At 38.4% G+C, this 17,028-nt stretch overlaps 1 protein-coding gene and 1 long non-coding RNA gene across 3 annotated transcripts in view; one reads left to right on the forward strand and one right to left on the reverse strand.

Annotated features, from left to right (window-relative positions):
• The window catches only part of LOC129350187 (uncharacterized), a 66,909-nt gene extending 52,855 nt beyond the window's left edge, over positions 1-14,054 (reverse strand). The window contains exon 1 of the long non-coding RNA XR_008603511.1: positions 13,917-14,054. This is a non-coding gene — a long non-coding RNA (uncharacterized LOC129350187). The remainder of the gene's footprint in view (positions 1-13,916) is intronic.
• cnstb (consortin, connexin sorting protein b) overlaps positions 1-16,469 on the forward strand; it is a 28,545-nt gene extending 12,076 nt beyond the window's left edge. For both annotated transcript variants that reach the window (XM_055015902.1, XM_055015901.1), the window contains 8 exons: positions 272-302; positions 3,545-3,631; positions 3,719-3,830; positions 5,118-5,139; positions 5,221-5,278; positions 5,766-6,007; positions 12,519-12,663; positions 13,923-16,469. In XM_055015902.1, coding sequence (XP_054871877.1) covers positions 272-302; positions 3,545-3,631; positions 3,719-3,830; positions 5,118-5,139; positions 5,221-5,278; positions 5,766-6,007; positions 12,519-12,663; positions 13,923-14,131 — 906 coding nt within the window. In that variant the 3' untranslated portion in view covers positions 14,132-16,469. The remainder of the gene's footprint in view (positions 1-271; positions 303-3,544; positions 3,632-3,718; positions 3,831-5,117; positions 5,140-5,220; positions 5,279-5,765; positions 6,008-12,518; positions 12,664-13,922) is intronic.
• The last annotated feature ends 559 nt before the right edge of the window (positions 16,470-17,028 follow it).

The following is a 17,028-nucleotide window of genomic DNA, read 5'->3' on the forward strand; positions in this document are numbered from 1 at the left end:
TATATGGAATCACTTTAGATATTTTTAGGATTTTTTTTGAAGATTTTTACTCATTTTTTGAAAATATTTTATTGCCAAATTTGGGGGATTTTTTCAAAATAAAACTTTTAAGGAATTATTGGAATTTTCTTCCTGAAGGTTTTGCAAATTTTCAGAAATTTGGGGAATTTATTTGCTGAATTTTTGGATTTTGTTCAGACAAGGAAACAATATTTTTGGTGTGTGTAAATGAAGACAACAGGAAGGTTAACCTATTATGTTTTCCTTTCAGATTGCAGAGGCCTTCTCACTCAAAGAGGACTGTATCCTTCCGAGGGCACGGCGACCTCATGTCTTTAATGCATGTTGACATTTAGTCACCAGTATTTTCCAGCTGAGTCGTGACTCAGACACACTGGGACATGTGATGATAAAATAGAAGATGTAAACTCAACGGTGGCTTTGGTCTCATTTGGTGGAAACAGGGTTTACCTTTGGTGGAGGCCCAGACTAACACTGTCTAAATCTCTGCAACTGAAAGAAATGAAAACCTTCTATCAAGTGTCTTTTTGAGTTAACATCTAAAGTGATCAGATCAATAGATTAGATGAGTGCCAGGTGTTTCCCATCATGCCCTGAGGTGGTGCAGTCTCTAAAACCTGCAGTCATCTTGATCTTGTTTTAATTGTAGGGTTTTATGTTCATGTTGAATAACTCTACTGAAAGTCAAAGACGATAACCATGAGGGGAAAAAAGAAAAAGATCGTATTCAACGTTAAAAAAGTAACTTTGTTCAAAAAAATTCAATGTAAAATGCATCTCAAAAGAGCATTTCCTGTTTCAGTGACAGAAGCTTTGCACAAATATTGACCAAACTGTCAAAAATGAATCCTGTTTAAAGAGGTTATCATCACATTGGGATTTCATCAGCTCCTCAGGTTCTTCATGATTGTTGTTTGCATGACATTAGAGGAAGTTGAGATCCACATTTGTGATGCAGGTCTGACTCGTCTCTAACAGCCTGTCATTTCTTCTCGTCCTGCTCTGAACATTCTGAGTTTAAACTAACTCACAGTGACTAAACTGCAACCTAAAAGTGAAAATCAGAATGTGAGAGGTGTTTTCCTATTTCTCTGGCTGTCAGGCCTCATCTTTATCTGTCTGGTTGTTGTTTTCCGTCCTCTCGTTGCCTCTGAGGCTCTGGGTGTTCCCTATACTTTGGCTCAAAGCTCTGAGGGTTTGCAGTAGTAGTTTCCTCTGGCGCTGTTTGTGCCGTTGTCATGGCAACAGCTGCCTCGCTGCAACAGGGGGAGGATGGTTTGTGTTTATGTGTTTGTGTGTTTGACGGGGGAGAAAGAGACAGAAAGAATTCTGAATATATAGGAAGAGAGATCTGTGAGCCAGAAAGAGGAATGCAGCCAGCAGCAGGAAAAGCCCTGCAGAACGTTGAACAATGAAGAATTTTTAATGAAATAATGTGAACTTAAGCAACAAAATGACACAACATGAACCACAGAAATCCCTCTCCCACCTCCAGCTGGGTTTCTTACTGGTTTTAACAGACGACATCACATCTCCCCTATTTTAGCTTCTCTTCATCGGCTCCCTGTCCATTTTAGAATTGAGTTTACGATTTTACTGATCACTTATAAAGCTCGCTAGACATGTTAGAGACGTCCAGGGAGGCATGTTAACCCCGTATGTCCCTACATGTCCCTGATGATCATTCTGAAATCAAGGCTTAAATCCAAGAGTGACCGGGTCTTCTCCATCAGGACCTCGGCTTTGGAACGACCTGCCTGAGGAGATAAGGCTCGCCAAATCACTAACTTCTTTTAAATCACTTCTTAAAACCCACTTTCATAGACTCGCCTTCCAGTAAAGATCTCTTTTATTTCTCTTATCACTCTCTGCCTTTTTGTCCCTTTTGAAATGTTCACTGCTTGTAGTCCCTCTTTCTAACCTCCTGATCTTTATCTATTTCTATCTTTTATTTTCTCTTCAGCTTCTCTCTTAACCCCCCTGTGATGTTGTCCTTTTACCCAGCTTTAATCAGCGATCCATTCTGGACGTTTTTGTCATTTTTTATGTTCTACCTGTCAAAGCACTTTGTGAATGTTCTTAAAGGTGCTATACAAATAAAGTTATTATATTATTATTTAGTAAAACATTTGTTTAGCATGAGAACTGTTGTCTTCAGTATAGCTTACAGAGCTTCAGATCAAACTATGAGGATCTAAACTTTGTCTCCAGCTGTGTTGTTATGGCTCAGCTCCGTGGAGGAAAAGGAAACACAACCTGATAAAAACATTATTAACAAGACAAATCAACAGAGGCCACAAAATGAGTGACAGAGGGTGGTGGATGATACTCAAATAAATGACTTACAACTACTAGTTCTACTCACCTGATCTGTAATAACAACAAAAGAACCAAATCCAAATCTAATTTAACACTGCATTGCTAACCAAAAAAGAGACTAAACCTGTGTCTGAATATTTTTACATAAACTGCAGTTTAATTAAAATGTTTCACTGCCAGACAAGTGTCCCACAGAATAATCCGTTGGTCTGCAGCGGGCAAAGTTTCTTGGCAGTTTGTCTAGAAATGAGAAAACACCAAAGAAAGAGACTAAAAAGTGCAAAGAAAATCCTAACGAGCAGCAGGTCCTTGGTATACTGTGATTGTTCACTGTGCAAATTGGTGATGGATGGATGGATGGATGGATGGATGGATGGATGGATGGATAAACTTTGTCTGTCCCAAATGGTGACAGAAATTCTCCTTTGACAGGCTCCAACAATAAATACAACACATAAAACACACTTAAAACACTTAAAGCTCACAGACATCTAAAAGAAATGTCAAAAAAAAGCAACTGATAAAAAAATATATGTAGTGTTTGGTGTCTTACGTTTTGTAAATGTTTTTAAAATCACCTTTAAATCTTACTTTCTTTCTTCTCTTAAGTTTTATTTATTCACTCAATCAAAAAAATATAGAATCATATAAAAAGATAATCATAAAAGTCTTGTGCTGCTTTGCTTGTGTGGAACATCTTAGTCCATTTTTTCCCAAAATGACCACAGACTACTTTCTGATTTATCTTAGCTAGTAGCTGATGTAATATATAAAGGACATGCTGTTGCTTTATTTTGATTAAACCTATCAAGTTAATGCTGAGTTGAAATAAAGCGGCCCTCAGTATCTTAATCCTCTAACCGATCTTTGGATTATGAAGTGACTGAGGCCTTTTACTTCATAGCTGGTGTTTTATTTAAATAGTTTTTGGGTTATTGTTTATTAAAAACTGCATCTGTGCACCATCAGGAGCCACCAGCTGCTAATTCAAGCCCAACTTTGCTTGTAGAAGGTAATTTTGGTGTCATGACATCAGCTAATGTTGTGTTCAGATTTAAAATCTTCTTTCTTTACCATCGTGCTGGATTATTTTTCGTCTTCCTCTCTACTTCAGCTCTTTGCATCGTCAGTCATACAGCTGGTTTTTACATTGATAGTAAATCTGCAGCAGCATGTGTTGAGTCTTTAACTGGTGATGCTTCAGACCAGTGGGCCATCCAGTTCCTACAGCTAGAGAAGCTCTACCACGAACGTCTGCTGTCCAACCTCGCCGCCCTGCAGGAGAACTGGGGTACTGCACACATCACTTTTACTCTTCTTTCATTTATTATCAGCAATCAAAAGCCTAAATTCAATTATGTGCTGTGAACCTTCCCAGAGAGCCAGCTGAAGGAGAGGAAGGACAGTGAGAACAGTGTGTCTGATGAACCAGATACCATCAGTCAGAAACACATCGAAACGCTGAGTCAGATGTGCAGAACACACCTCAGGTATTCCACACTCTCCCCACATTCAAACATCTCTGTCATTAACTCAAACATTTTCTATGTCTTTAAATATGAGTTTTCTTCAGCCTTCAGAAACTCACACAGCTCTCAGTGTCTCATTTACCCTCCCATTACCTTCATCGCTGTCAGAACCCATTCAGCTCCAGTTTTGCTTAATTCTAATCGATCTAATCTAATATAATCAACTAATTCTAACCCTCCTGTTGTCCTCATTTACTGGCACCAAAAAATATTGTTTCCTTGTCTGAAAAAAATCCAAAAACTCAAAAAAAAAATTCCCTAAATTTCTGAAAATTTGCAAAATCTTCAGGAAGAAAATTCCAATAATTCCTTAAAAGTTTCCCTTAAAAGTTTTATTTTTAAAAAAAAAAATCCCCCAAATTTGGCAAGAAAATTCTTGTAAATATTTTCAAAAAAAATCCGAAAAATATCTAAAGTGATTCCATATATATCAGTAAAACTTCTAATATATTCTTTAACAACATTCACATAAAAATCAACCAAAATCCAGTGAAATTCGCTGGATTTTGGCTGATTTTTATGTGAATGTTCTTAAAGAAACATTTTTTAAAACAATTTTTTCCACCAAAAAATGTTCAAAGATTTCCCAAAAATGTTGAAAATGTGGACATCAGAAGTTTCACTGTGAAAATATTTTTTTCCCGCACATTTTCAAACTTTAAAATTGTGCCTTATGTAGATTAGGACTGTTGTTGTCTTTTTGTTTTTCTCTTATGTTTGATTGTATCTTAAATTTTTAGCTTAGTTTTCATGTTTTAGGGTTAGAGAGAAATGCAGTTTCAGTTCTCTGTATGTGTACGCATGTAGCAGAACTGACAATAAAGCTGACTTTGACTTTGACTTTAAAACGGGCCAATTTTGACCCGCAGGACGACACAAGGGTTAAAGAGCCAGGCCGAGACACTGATAAAGCGTGAGGATACAGTGGAGACAGAGACGCATAGGAATGAATAGAAAGTCTATATTTCTGACAGGGCACAGGCAGATTTCGGCGGGACGGTAATTTCCTCTGGACACAGACAAACGTCTGCATGCCTGACGCTGCTGTCTCCTCCTAAGCTTTGACTCTGCTGGTATGTCGCTGCAGCCCACGGTCCTCTGATGCAGGTGGATTTAATTTGGCCGATGTCAGATATTGTTGCAAAGCCCTGATGAATGTGGAGAACAGGCTTTTAATGAGTTTAATATCAGTGGATCTTAACCTCTCTTGTCTTCTCCCTGCCTCTATCTGTCTCTGGCATCACTCAGACCATCCATCAGCATGGATCCGGTAAGATTAATGAACCTTCCCGTCCTTTCTTTGCTCAACTGTAGACTTCTGTGTCATGATCAGTTATGTTTCATTCAACAGAACAAGCTGAACACGATGCTGAAGGACCTTCAGACCAAGAACGAGACGCTACAGAAAGGTAGTACCAGAAGTCATGCTAGCAGCTCTGCCAGGCCAAACTGAGGCACAGCTGATTTTAGCTAAATGCTAACTGCATGCTAACATGTTTACATTGACATGCTGATGCAATACAGTTACTATGATAGCATGCTAATTTTGCTAAATAGAATAGCACAAAAATTACAGCAGTGGCAGTTGATGAGTTATTTTACCTTGAATCTCCATCCATAGATCTATAGTCCATCCATCTATCCATCCGTCTATCCATCCATCTATCATCCATCCATCTGTTTTCGTTCCAAACTACTTCTATTCCATATTCAGAAGAGAATACTCTCAGATTCATCTGTTCTTTATTGAGACGATGGTATACGTTCTGGTGTTTGTTTACTGATGACCTTCAGCTACTCCTTCCTGTACACAGATGTTCTGTATCCACATCCAGCAATGCTTCAGAAATAACAATTCATCTGTAACCAGTGACCTTCATGTCTTTGGTATTCCAGCCAACAAGCCCGAAACAACAAACCTGGATGAAGAAAAAGAGCAAAGCCTGAACTCAGAGACTTTCCATGAGGATGAGGATGGAGGAGAGGAGGAGACATATGAGGAAGGACAGGAAGTAGAGGAGGAGGAGGAGGAGCACTGTGAGGATACTCCAGAGGAGGAGGAGGTGAAGGTGGAGTGGCCGACAGGAGTCCCTCAGGCCTCAGACAAGGACCTGGCCAAACTGTCGCACTCAGAGGAGGTAAGAATCTGTTACCTGGATGTACACCTGACTGGTTCTACTGGAGGAACAGATGGAATAACCAATTATCTGTAGCTGCTGATATCAAACAGAAATGCAACCATGATGGGGTTTAGAAATCGCTCAAAGTGTAAAAATTCCAGAGAAGACAGTAAATGCAGATTGTAAATTAGTAAAACTATAAATTTAAAATCATTTCTAGACCATGACAAGTTGTTCGGATCATAAAGTAAAATACTAGATTGATCATTGTTCTTTTGTCATTTTGTCTCATTTTTAAAATATTTTGTCTTGTTTTTTCTCTTTTTTTGTCTGATTTTGTCTCATTGCTTTGTTGTTTTATTTCTTATTTTTGTCGTTTTGTGTTTCCTTTTTGTCTTGCTTGTGTTTTTTGTCTTATTTTTGTCATTTAGTGTTTCGCTTTAGTCATTGTTCTGTGTAGGGTTTGTGTTGTTCTTTTGTCTCGCTTGTGTTGTTTCTCCATTTTTTTTGTTGCTTTGTGACTTTTTTGTCTAATTTTTTGTCTCTCTTGTTTCGCTTCACGTCGTTTGTCTAATTTTTTGTTGCTTTGTGTCTCATTTTTGTAATAATTTGTCTTGTTTTTGTTGTTTTTTGTCAGACTTATCGTTTGTCTCATGTTTTTGTCGTTCTGTGTTTCCTTTTTGTCTCGCTTGTGTTTTTTGTCTTATTTTTGTCATTTTGTTTCTCACTTTTGTCATTTTTTGTCTTGTTTGACATTCATGTAATTCTTTGTCTCGTTTTTGTCCATTTTTTTGTTGCTTTGTAAATTTTTGTTATTGTTTTGTGTCTCATTTTTAAAAAAAAATGTTGTCTTGTTTCTGTTGGAGTTTTTTTTCATCTTTTTTGTCTGACTTTTGTGGTTTTGATCCTCTAGTAAATCCTCTATGGTTCAGTTCCAGGTGACTAAATGTTGTGTTCCTCTGTAGACACTCTGTGATCTGGAAGTTGTAATGTGGAAATGATAAACTGAGGCTGAATGTTGTTGAAATTTAATTTATTTTTCTTGAAAAATTTCAGGTTCATGATGTTTTGTATAAAGATAATTCCTTAAATGTGAACATTTTCAGAACGTGTTTATTTGCACTAAAGCAAGTGAAAATTTTGGAGTTATTTACAGTTTATTATGCTGTGATTTTACTGCTCCAGTCCACTTGAGTTCAGATTGGACTGAATGTGGAACCTGGACTAAGATGAGTTCGACATCCCTGGTCTATCATCTTCTGCGTGCATCTACCTTCCTTCCTCTCATCTGTTTTCATTCTCCACTACACACTTTCCGTCTGCAGAAACTATTTGTTCCACATCCTGACCGGCTCTTTGCCGTTGCCGGGACACTCCCATGAATTATCCCTTTGGCCTCTCTGTGAGATCATCGTGAACCTCCACCCATGTTCGCTGGTGTGGCCTCACACCAGGGACGTCTATCCTGCCAAATGTGCTAGATTATTGAGCATCATGTGGTTTAAACACTGAGGGGGCCTGGTTCTTCCTGGAGGTGTGATGTAATCAGAGCTCTTCCAAACATTGGTGCAGGCTGCAGGCTGATGGGGTGAAGATCATGGCTGTTATGTAATTCGGAGGAGCTTTGACCGGGTGGGGCTCATTTTCTTGCAAATGTTGGATTGCATTTCACAAGGGTTTGGGAGTTTTTCTACTTGACAGATTGCATTTTTCCCATTCTCAGAACAATTATACAACAATCTTTAGAAATGAAATATTAACCGGGAGCAGGAATGCATTTCAGAAGAGATAGTTCATGCAACAGACTGACCTAAAGGCTGAATTTGAGTTACTTGCGCTATTGGTTTTGCTTTATGAGCATAGGACAGTCAACAAATCTTCCACACATCTGGTGGACTTTTGACTAAAATGAACAAAAAAAGGATTAATTCAGAAACATGTCAAACCACTGCAGCTCTGTGCTCATTCAGTCCTCATCAGGACACACAGCAACCAGCAGCATTAGCTTCTAGCCGGTACAATGGATCTCTGTTGATAGAGTGATATGTGAAAAGGCCAGACTGTGTCCTCTGAGAGCACATTAACCCTCTGAACCCTGGACAGTTTCTGGCTGTTTCTTTGCTCCTGTCACATTTTTCGCTGCAATATAAAGTCCTGTACTGCTATAGAAACATCACAACCACGGCTAGAGCTAAAGGGAACTTAGAAATATCTTCTGTGGAGTAGGACAAAGTAGGAAAGCAACAAATCATCCATCCATCCATCCATCCATCCATCCATCCATCCATCCATCCATCCATCCATCCATCCATCCATCCATCCATCCAACCATCTTCTTTTTTCCGGGGTCGGGTCGTGGAGGCAGCAGATGAAGCAGGTCATTCCAGACGTTCCTCCTCCCAGCAACACTTTCCAGCTCTTCCTGGAGGATCCTGAGGTGTTCCCAGGCCAGATGAGATATATAATCCCTCCAGCAGGTTCTGGGTCTACCCCGGGGTCTCCTCCCAGGTGGACGTGTTCAGAAAACCTCCAAAGGAAGTCTCCCTGGAGGATCTGAATCAGATGTCCAAACCACCTCAGCTGGTTCCTTTAGAGGTGAAGGATCAGCAGCTCTACTCTGAACTCCCTCTGGATGTCTGAGCTTCTCCCCTTATCTCTAAGGCTGAACCCAGACACCCTACTGAGGAAGCTCATTTCAGACGCTTGTATCCACGATCTCATTCTTTGGGTCACTACCCAGAGCTCATGACCATAGGTGAGGGTTGGAACGTAGATGGATGGTAAACTGAGAGCTTCTCCTTGTGGTTCAGCTCCCTCTTCACCACGACAGTTCGGTCCAATGCCTTCATTACTGCTGACCCTGCACCAATCCTCCTGTCCATCTCTGGCTCTATTTTCCCATCACTCCTGAACAAGATCCTGAGATACTTGAACTCCTTCTCTTGGGGAAGCAACTCCCCCCCAACCCAGAGGGAGCAATCCACCTGTTTCCATCAGAGAGCCACGGCCTCGGACTTGGAGGTTCTGATCCTCATCCCCACCGCTCCACACTCGGCTTCAAACTGCTCCAGTGCTGCTGAAGGTCTGAGGAAGCCAACAGAACCACATCATCTGCAAAAAGCAGAGATCCTGAGGTCCTCAAACCAGACACCCTCCTCACCCCAGCTGATCCTTGAGATCCTGTCCATGAAGACCACGAACAGGATACAAGGGGCAGCCCTGGAGGAGTCCAACACCCACTGGAAACGAGTCCTTCTCCAGATCATATGTGGACTGGCAGGTCAAACTCCCATGACCCCCTCAGCAGCAACAAATCATAAAAAAGAAAAACTAAAGTTTAATTTCTTTGTTTGTTTACAAAAAAAACTTGTGCAACATTTTTCCATGACACCTTTGGATTCTCCACATACCGTAGCCTCATTACTACTTAGATTAATTAACATGCAATTTTCAACATTTAAGGTCCCAAAAGGATAAATACTACCAACTTTACTGACTCCCCGTTTTCCTCTTGCATGATCCAGAGGTTAACTTTTGTATTATTGAGAGAAATAAAAGCTCTAAAAGAGGACGAGGACACATGATAAACTGACATTTTATCAAGAGAAAATCCAGATTGTCCAAATGATCTACTAATGTGGCTGTGCATGGCATCTATATGTAACTGAATGTGATGACCAGCGCAGTATCCAGCCTGCTACTGACCCACTGTCCTCACAGAACAACTGACCTATATATGATGGCAGCAGATGAGGCTGACAGCTTGAGATTAATCTATTTCAGTAGTATGAGCATGTGAGTGTGCACCGCGTTGTTTCTGCTCCATGGTTTGTTCACAGATCGTAAACAGGTCACACATACGCTCCATGGATGTTCATGATAAAAATGCAGCACTGGCTTCTACTCATCTAGCAGACCCTATCAGGGAAGACACCTCAGCACCTCCAACCTCCTCCACCTTCCATAACAACAACCACCTGAGGTCCAGAGATCTCATAACTCTCTCTATCTCCAAGGTTCTGTCTTTGGCTGGAATTCCTTTTGTTTTGCTGCAGTGATCAATTGGAATTCCCTCCAAAAATCTCTCAAACTGTCGTCTCTTCCATCTCTTTCCATGTTTAATCAGAAGCTGCAGCAGACTCTAGCGGACCGTTGACTGTTTTCACTGAACTCCAGCATCAATTTAGGCTGTTTTTAACCTCTGTTTAAGCATTTGTGCGTCATATTTTGTATATGTGTTGTCTATTTAACTAAACTCATCTTAGTTCAGATTCCACATTCAGTCAGATCTGAACTCAAGTGATCCAGACCAGTAAAATTACAGCGTAATAACCCAGAAATAACTCCAAATTTTTCTCTTGTTTTAGTGAAAAAAACACGTTCTGAAAATGTTCACATTTAAGGAATTAACTTTATACAAAACATCATGAACCTGAAATTTTTCAAGAAAAATAAATTAAATTTGAACAGCATTTAGCCTCAGTTTATCATTTCCACATTACAACTTCCAGATCACAGAGTGTCTACAGAGGAACACAACATGTTGGACACATTATGTGCATGTTTTTTTTCCTGGCTCAGAAATGGGGCTTTGGGGGGAAATTGTGCATGAAAATAAACATTATTTGTCCATGTGCAGTAAAGGCAGTGAGTCTATGAATTTCCTTGTTATTTCTGACCGTTTTATAAACAACAACCTCCATGTTCTTTGAATAGATAAAACCACAATTAACAAAACAAGTTTAAAAAGTACATTTTGTTTTTACTCTCTTATCATTTTGGCTCTACTGGTGTTCCTTTGGCTCTCGCTAAAACCACTGGAAGGTGCCAAAAATTCCTCCATGCAGGAAAAAACACATCTCAAAACATGCCACAATGTATGATTTTGTTCCTGTTCAAATAAAAACCTGTAGTTTGTTGTGTAGTTTTCAGCTTATTTTTAACTGCAGTTAGGAAAAATGAATGAGTAAATGAATGCATCAGGAACAGAAGTGACGTTATTTGTTTACTGGATACACAGAATGACTGAATTTACTGGCAGTGATCAAGAAGATTTTTAGTTCTTTAGAGATTAATGACTATCAGAACATCTTCTGGTCACAGAAAGCCAAATGAATTAATGCCAAAAAAATCTTAGTACCGTGTTCAGGAGCCAGATCTGAGTTTGGAGCTGTTATTTGTTATTATTTACATTTCTATATTTAGTCGGGCTGGCAAGGCCTGCTGTGAATAACCATATTTTCTTTGGTTTTGAGAACATGTAAAACCACACAAATGTCCATCAGGGCTACTAATGAAACTTAATGTTAATGGCTGACTGTATCCTTCAACAATATTCTCCTTTCTATGCCGTTTATGAGCCATGTTGCATTTATTTTGTTGACTGAGTGTTTAATTTTTCTCTTAATTTTTCGCCTGCAGTTCAGCTGAAAAGTCCTTGAATTTTTGTCCTGAGACGGTTGGTTTTATCCGAGTCCATCATGGCTCCTCAGTTCAGCCGAAGAATGCAGAATTTTTGCTTATTTATTAACAAAGATAACAACCATAAGTGGAAAAATTAAAAAGATCATATTCAACATTAAAAAAGTAACTTTGTGCAAAAAATTCAATGTAAATTGCATGTTAAAAGAGCATTTCCTGTTTCAGTGACAGAAGTGTTGCACAAATATTGACCAAACTGTCAAAAATGAATCCTGTTTAAGGAGGTTATCCCTCACATTATGATTTCATCGGCACCCCAGAAAACCTACCCAGAAATTAGTCTGATCCTTAGACCCTGTGAGCATTTACAACCCCGTCTTCATTCCAGATCTGGACCAGATTCAGCACCTAACCTTTGTTCTAAACCTGCACCGTTTAAAGCCTGCATTCACTTATTATGCAAAAAAATACAGAAAACCTCATTCAGTAACATTCAATTTAGAAAAAATCTTCTTGTTTTTTGAATATGGTGCAAATAAGGAAGTGATGTTGATGAAATGTGACTGTTTTATGCTTTGATTTGGCTCATTTTTCTGATGAAACACATGAGTTCAAGGACTGTCAGAAAGTTAAAAATCTGCTAATTCTTTCAGTTTTTACACTTTCCAGCTCAAAACAATTTTGTACATTTGAAAAAAGATAAGGATAAGGATAATGATAATGATAAGGATAAACTTCATTGATCCCACAGTGGGGAAAGTTCACCGTTACAGCAGCTCCAAAGAAAAAGTATAAAGGCAGTGCAGGAATGGATAAGAAAAAGAAACACAGTGCAAAAGTTGCAGAAAAAACATTATATACAGATGATTTTTTTTTCTTCTTATAAATATGTAGAAGATTATATACAAGAGGATGAGGTATCAGTTATTGCACTGATGAGGTATCAGTTATTGCACATAAGTAGGAGGATGCGTGTCTAAAATGGGGGAAGAAAAAAGAAAATAAATAAATAAATAAAAAATAACATGCCTTTAAAATAACATGCCTTTAAAACCTCATGGTGTAGTTTGAGGTTCTGAAGGTTAAATATATTTTTTTTCTCTTTCAGAACTCCTCCCCAGACGGTTTGGTCTCCATTCTGAAGAGGAGGAGAGCGTCGTTGGATGGTTTACCTCCTCCCAGCACTACTGTGACCAAACAGAACTCCAAACGCAAAGTTCGCTTCAGTGAACCAGACGACGGCATCGAGCAAGGTACAACATGAGCAGTATTTTATTGTGCTGATTAAATGAAGAAAGCAGGAGTCAACAGCGTGGAGGATCCCTTTAAAAATGCACCACTGATGACGGAATCTGCACGCTACAGAAGATCTAGATATAGGTTATAGTCAAAGTAATGGAAAAAATAAAGCTAAATAAATAAATAGAACATAAAGTCAGAGGCGGTGTAAATAATCCTGGCGACTCGTTGTGAATCAGTTTGGTATTGTTTTTCTAATAAATCCAATAAAGGTGTTGGCAAAGTGTCAGTGTAGGTCAGGTAGGGCTGTCAGATCTTCAGAAAGGTGTTGTATTCGTTTCTCAGAGTGTACGGAATATTTTCTAGTGGGTTGCAGCCGTTCATTTAACCATCTATCTATGGGGAGATGAGAGACTTCATTTCACCGTTATACACTTCTTGGCAGAACACAAAGCTATTCCAAAAAATCAATCAAGTTTTTTATTATTAATAATAATAATAATAATAATAATAATAATAATAATAATAATAATAATAATAATAATAATAATAATAATAATAATATATAAACCCAAATATAGAAGAAAATGAGCAAAAAAACAACAACATATATATATATGATGTGTGTATATATATATATATATATATATATATATACATATATATATATATATATATATATATATATATATATATATATATATATATATATATATATATATATATATATATATATATATATATGATGATGTTGTATTTCTGCAACAGTGGGTTTTACGGGGTTAAAATGTGATTTAATGGTTGTAAAGTTTCCCAGTAGGCAAATTTGTGGGTCCAATGGGAAGACAAATCCTGCAAGTTTTGTCATAATGTCATTAAATTTGTGCCAAAAAGGTACTAAGTTTCATACATGACCATCTAAAACATGTCTGGTAGCTCAGGATTACATTTTTCTGACCTCTGTGGCGTCATATAGACTTGGAGAAGAAAGTTATGATGGATTAATGTGTATCTGGCATTAGTGGTGGCTGACAAACTGTTCTGACACAACTCTGACCAAAGCTCTGCATCAGTCGTTATATTCAGCTCAGACTCCCGTCTCTACAACCCTCATTTTGAAGTTCCTCCATCAACAGAACATAAACTTCAGAGCTCATGAAGCAGGTTTTCTGTTCCACTGAGCACAGGTAGAGCAATTTCAGCTGCTCCTAGATAGGATCTCAGATAACCTGTCTTCATATTTCTCTATAACGTGTCCTGTTCTTACCTGTAGATGAGGTGGGTGGAGACTCCTGCCTCATCCTGCTGCTGCTGTGTCTGGTGACGGTGGTGATCAGCGTGGGAGGCACCGCCCTCTACTGCACCCTGGTGGACACCTACTCCAACATCTGCACCGACTTCACCCACAACGTCGACTTCTATGTCATGAACGTACGGAGGTTCCTCGAAGGCCTCGGACGCTGGCTGCCCCTCCGGACTTAAGATGCTCTGTTTCACCTGCGTTCAAGACAAGACAAGAGCTGCTTCAGACGTCTGAGCTGACGGACGGATTCTGATGCTGCCGTCCAGAGATTAAAGGATCTATGCTCTGAAAACAGCTTGCATCAGATGGACTCTACGGTTTCTGTACCACTAAACGGGTGCTTAAAGCGACACCAAACACTAAAAACTGTCAGAAGTTCTTCACCTCAGAAGACAAACGTGTGCATGTTGTGTGATGTGAAGAACTTGTTTACTACTGTCAGTGTGGACGTTCAGACACCACACCAGAGGGCTCACAACCATCAGCTATATTTATACTGAACCAGAAGATGTAGTTAATCTGTGTAGCCGTGTTTTCCTCCCAGGTGTAGCAGCTGTAACTGTGGAAGAGTCTGTCTTATTGAAGCTTTCCTGTTTTAGACTTCTATACGAATCAATATGATCATACATGTGTGACGGTTTTATAATGATTAATGGACCAATGATGAGTTTTCTTCACCTCACTTTTAATTTTATCTTCCCATTATCTCTCAGTGTACGCTTATCACACACAGGAGAGCTGAACAGAAGGGCAACCATGAAGTTCATCTCCAATTCTGATAGATGATTAATCAATTTGCGTGACTTTTGGTTTCTTTACTCTTCTAGGACAATCAACCCATTAACCCTCATGTCATCCTGTGGGTCAAACTGACCCATTTTGAAGTTTGAAAATGTGGGAAAAAAATATATATTTTCACAGTGAAACTTCTGATGTCCACATTTTCAACATTTTCAAGAAATCTTTGAACATTTGTTGGTGGAAAAAAGAAATGTTAAAAAAAAATGTTTCTTAAGAACATTCACATAAAAACCAACCAAAATCCAGCAAATTTCACTGGATTTTGGTTGATTTTTATGTGAATGTTCTTAAAGAAAATATTAGAAGTTTTACTGATATATATGGAATCACTTTAGATATTTTTAGGATTTTTTTTGAAGATTTTTACTCATTTTTTGAAAATATTTACAAGAATTTTCTTGCCAAATTTGGGGGAATTTTTAAAATAAAACTTTCAAGGGAAACTTTTAAGGAATTATTGGAATTTTCTTCCTGAAGGTTTTGCAAATTTTCAGAAATTTGGTGATTTTTTTTGCTGAATTTTTGGATTTTTTTTAGACAAGGAAACAATATTTTTTTGGTGCCCGTAAATGAGGACAACAGGAGCGTTAATTGAGTTCATTATTCGAAGATGAAAACAATCATGAGTTGCCAGTATTTCACATTTTTAAAAAGCACAACAGCACAAAGACTTTATCATTTTGTATAAACACTGATTCCTGATATAGACAAGCCTTTTAGGATCCTTTTACTAAAAATTATGCTTTCATAACTGCACATTTACCTCAGTACAGGTGGTAACTCTAAACATTCCTCTCTTCAGATTAATGTTAAATACAAGCGCAATCATGTGTTTGACATTTAGTGCTCTATTAAATGAAGATGCCGTAGCATTTTACAGACGACACACATCCAACCTACAGCTAAACACTGTAAAGTTATCATTAGTATGCAATAGAGTGATTCACAGCCGCTCCACAGACTCAGGCACTTCCTGCTGTTCAGTGTTTTCATGTTCATCCTCTCACGTCACCCTGAAGTTTCTGTTCTACTGCAGGATTTATGATTAACCCTTTCATTACTACAGATATACAGTGATAGTAAAAGAAACAACATTCACTTAGATTGGATGGATGGATGGATGGATGGATGGATGGATGGACAGTTGGAAAGATGATGGATGAATGGATAAATAGATTCCCAAGGGAAATTCAAAAGAAGAAAATATCTATCTATCTATCTATCTATCTATCTATCTATCTATCTATCTATCTATCTATCTATCTATCTATCTATCTATCTATCTATCCATCCATCCATCCATCCATCCATCCATCCATCCATCCATCCATCCATCCATCCATCCATAAATTCACACACAATCTAAGTGAATGAATTGAACATCAGATCACTTTCTGAAGCTTTATGGAGCAGTGGTTGTGTTTTCTGGCTGGTTCATGAACACAACAGAAAACTGGAATCACTACATATCATTAGATGGAGAAAATGAAATCTGACCAGCATGTTCCTTTATCCGTTTCTTACTTTGTGCTTCAGGTCTTTCTCTCCTCCTGAACTCCAGATGTTTGCGAAGTGACAGATGTTCCCTCTGTGTTGTCGCTGTGGATGCTGTTTATGAGTGTTGCATTATGCAATCCACCTTTCTAGGTTTCAATATTTATGTTAATTTGTGTCCACAAGGGAATACCAAAATCTATTAAATAAGAAACGTTTGCACTTGTGTTTTCTGTTTTTCATTCATCCTTTAACAGTGATAATAACGTGTTGTATTTACTGATCATAAAGATTTTCCTGAGGATTCTAACGTTCAGTTTATTTTCAGAGCTTTGCCACTAGATGTCTCTCCACACCACAGAATCCATTTCATCTAGAAACTTCACCACATTCTGCTGCAGTACTGCAACAGCAAATTCAATCTGTGGGTGCAGACAGAGGAGGAGGGCATACATCCCTTACAATGTGTAGAAAACACATTCTAAACACATCTGAGCTACTAAAGTCTAGGGATTTATAAGTTCATTAAAAGGATTTAACCACTGACGGGAATAGAGATTAGTGGCCCAAACTAAAACCCCACAGTGGACAGGAGCTTCATCCAGCCTGTAAGCTTTCTGTTGACTCAGCCAGGATCATATTAAACTAGATCTACGGTGGTTAAATACTTAATGCAGTCAGACCATACATACTGCCCTTATGTTCACTTATATTGTAATTTGTCTCCTGGTGCCAGAATTTTGTGTTTTCCTTCACATAGAAGACATTTACAGAACAAAAT

This window comes from Amphiprion ocellaris, chromosome 12, assembly GCF_022539595.1.
Source record: "Amphiprion ocellaris isolate individual 3 ecotype Okinawa chromosome 12, ASM2253959v1, whole genome shotgun sequence".
NCBI classification, from domain to species: domain Eukaryota; kingdom Metazoa; phylum Chordata; class Actinopteri; family Pomacentridae; genus Amphiprion; species Amphiprion ocellaris.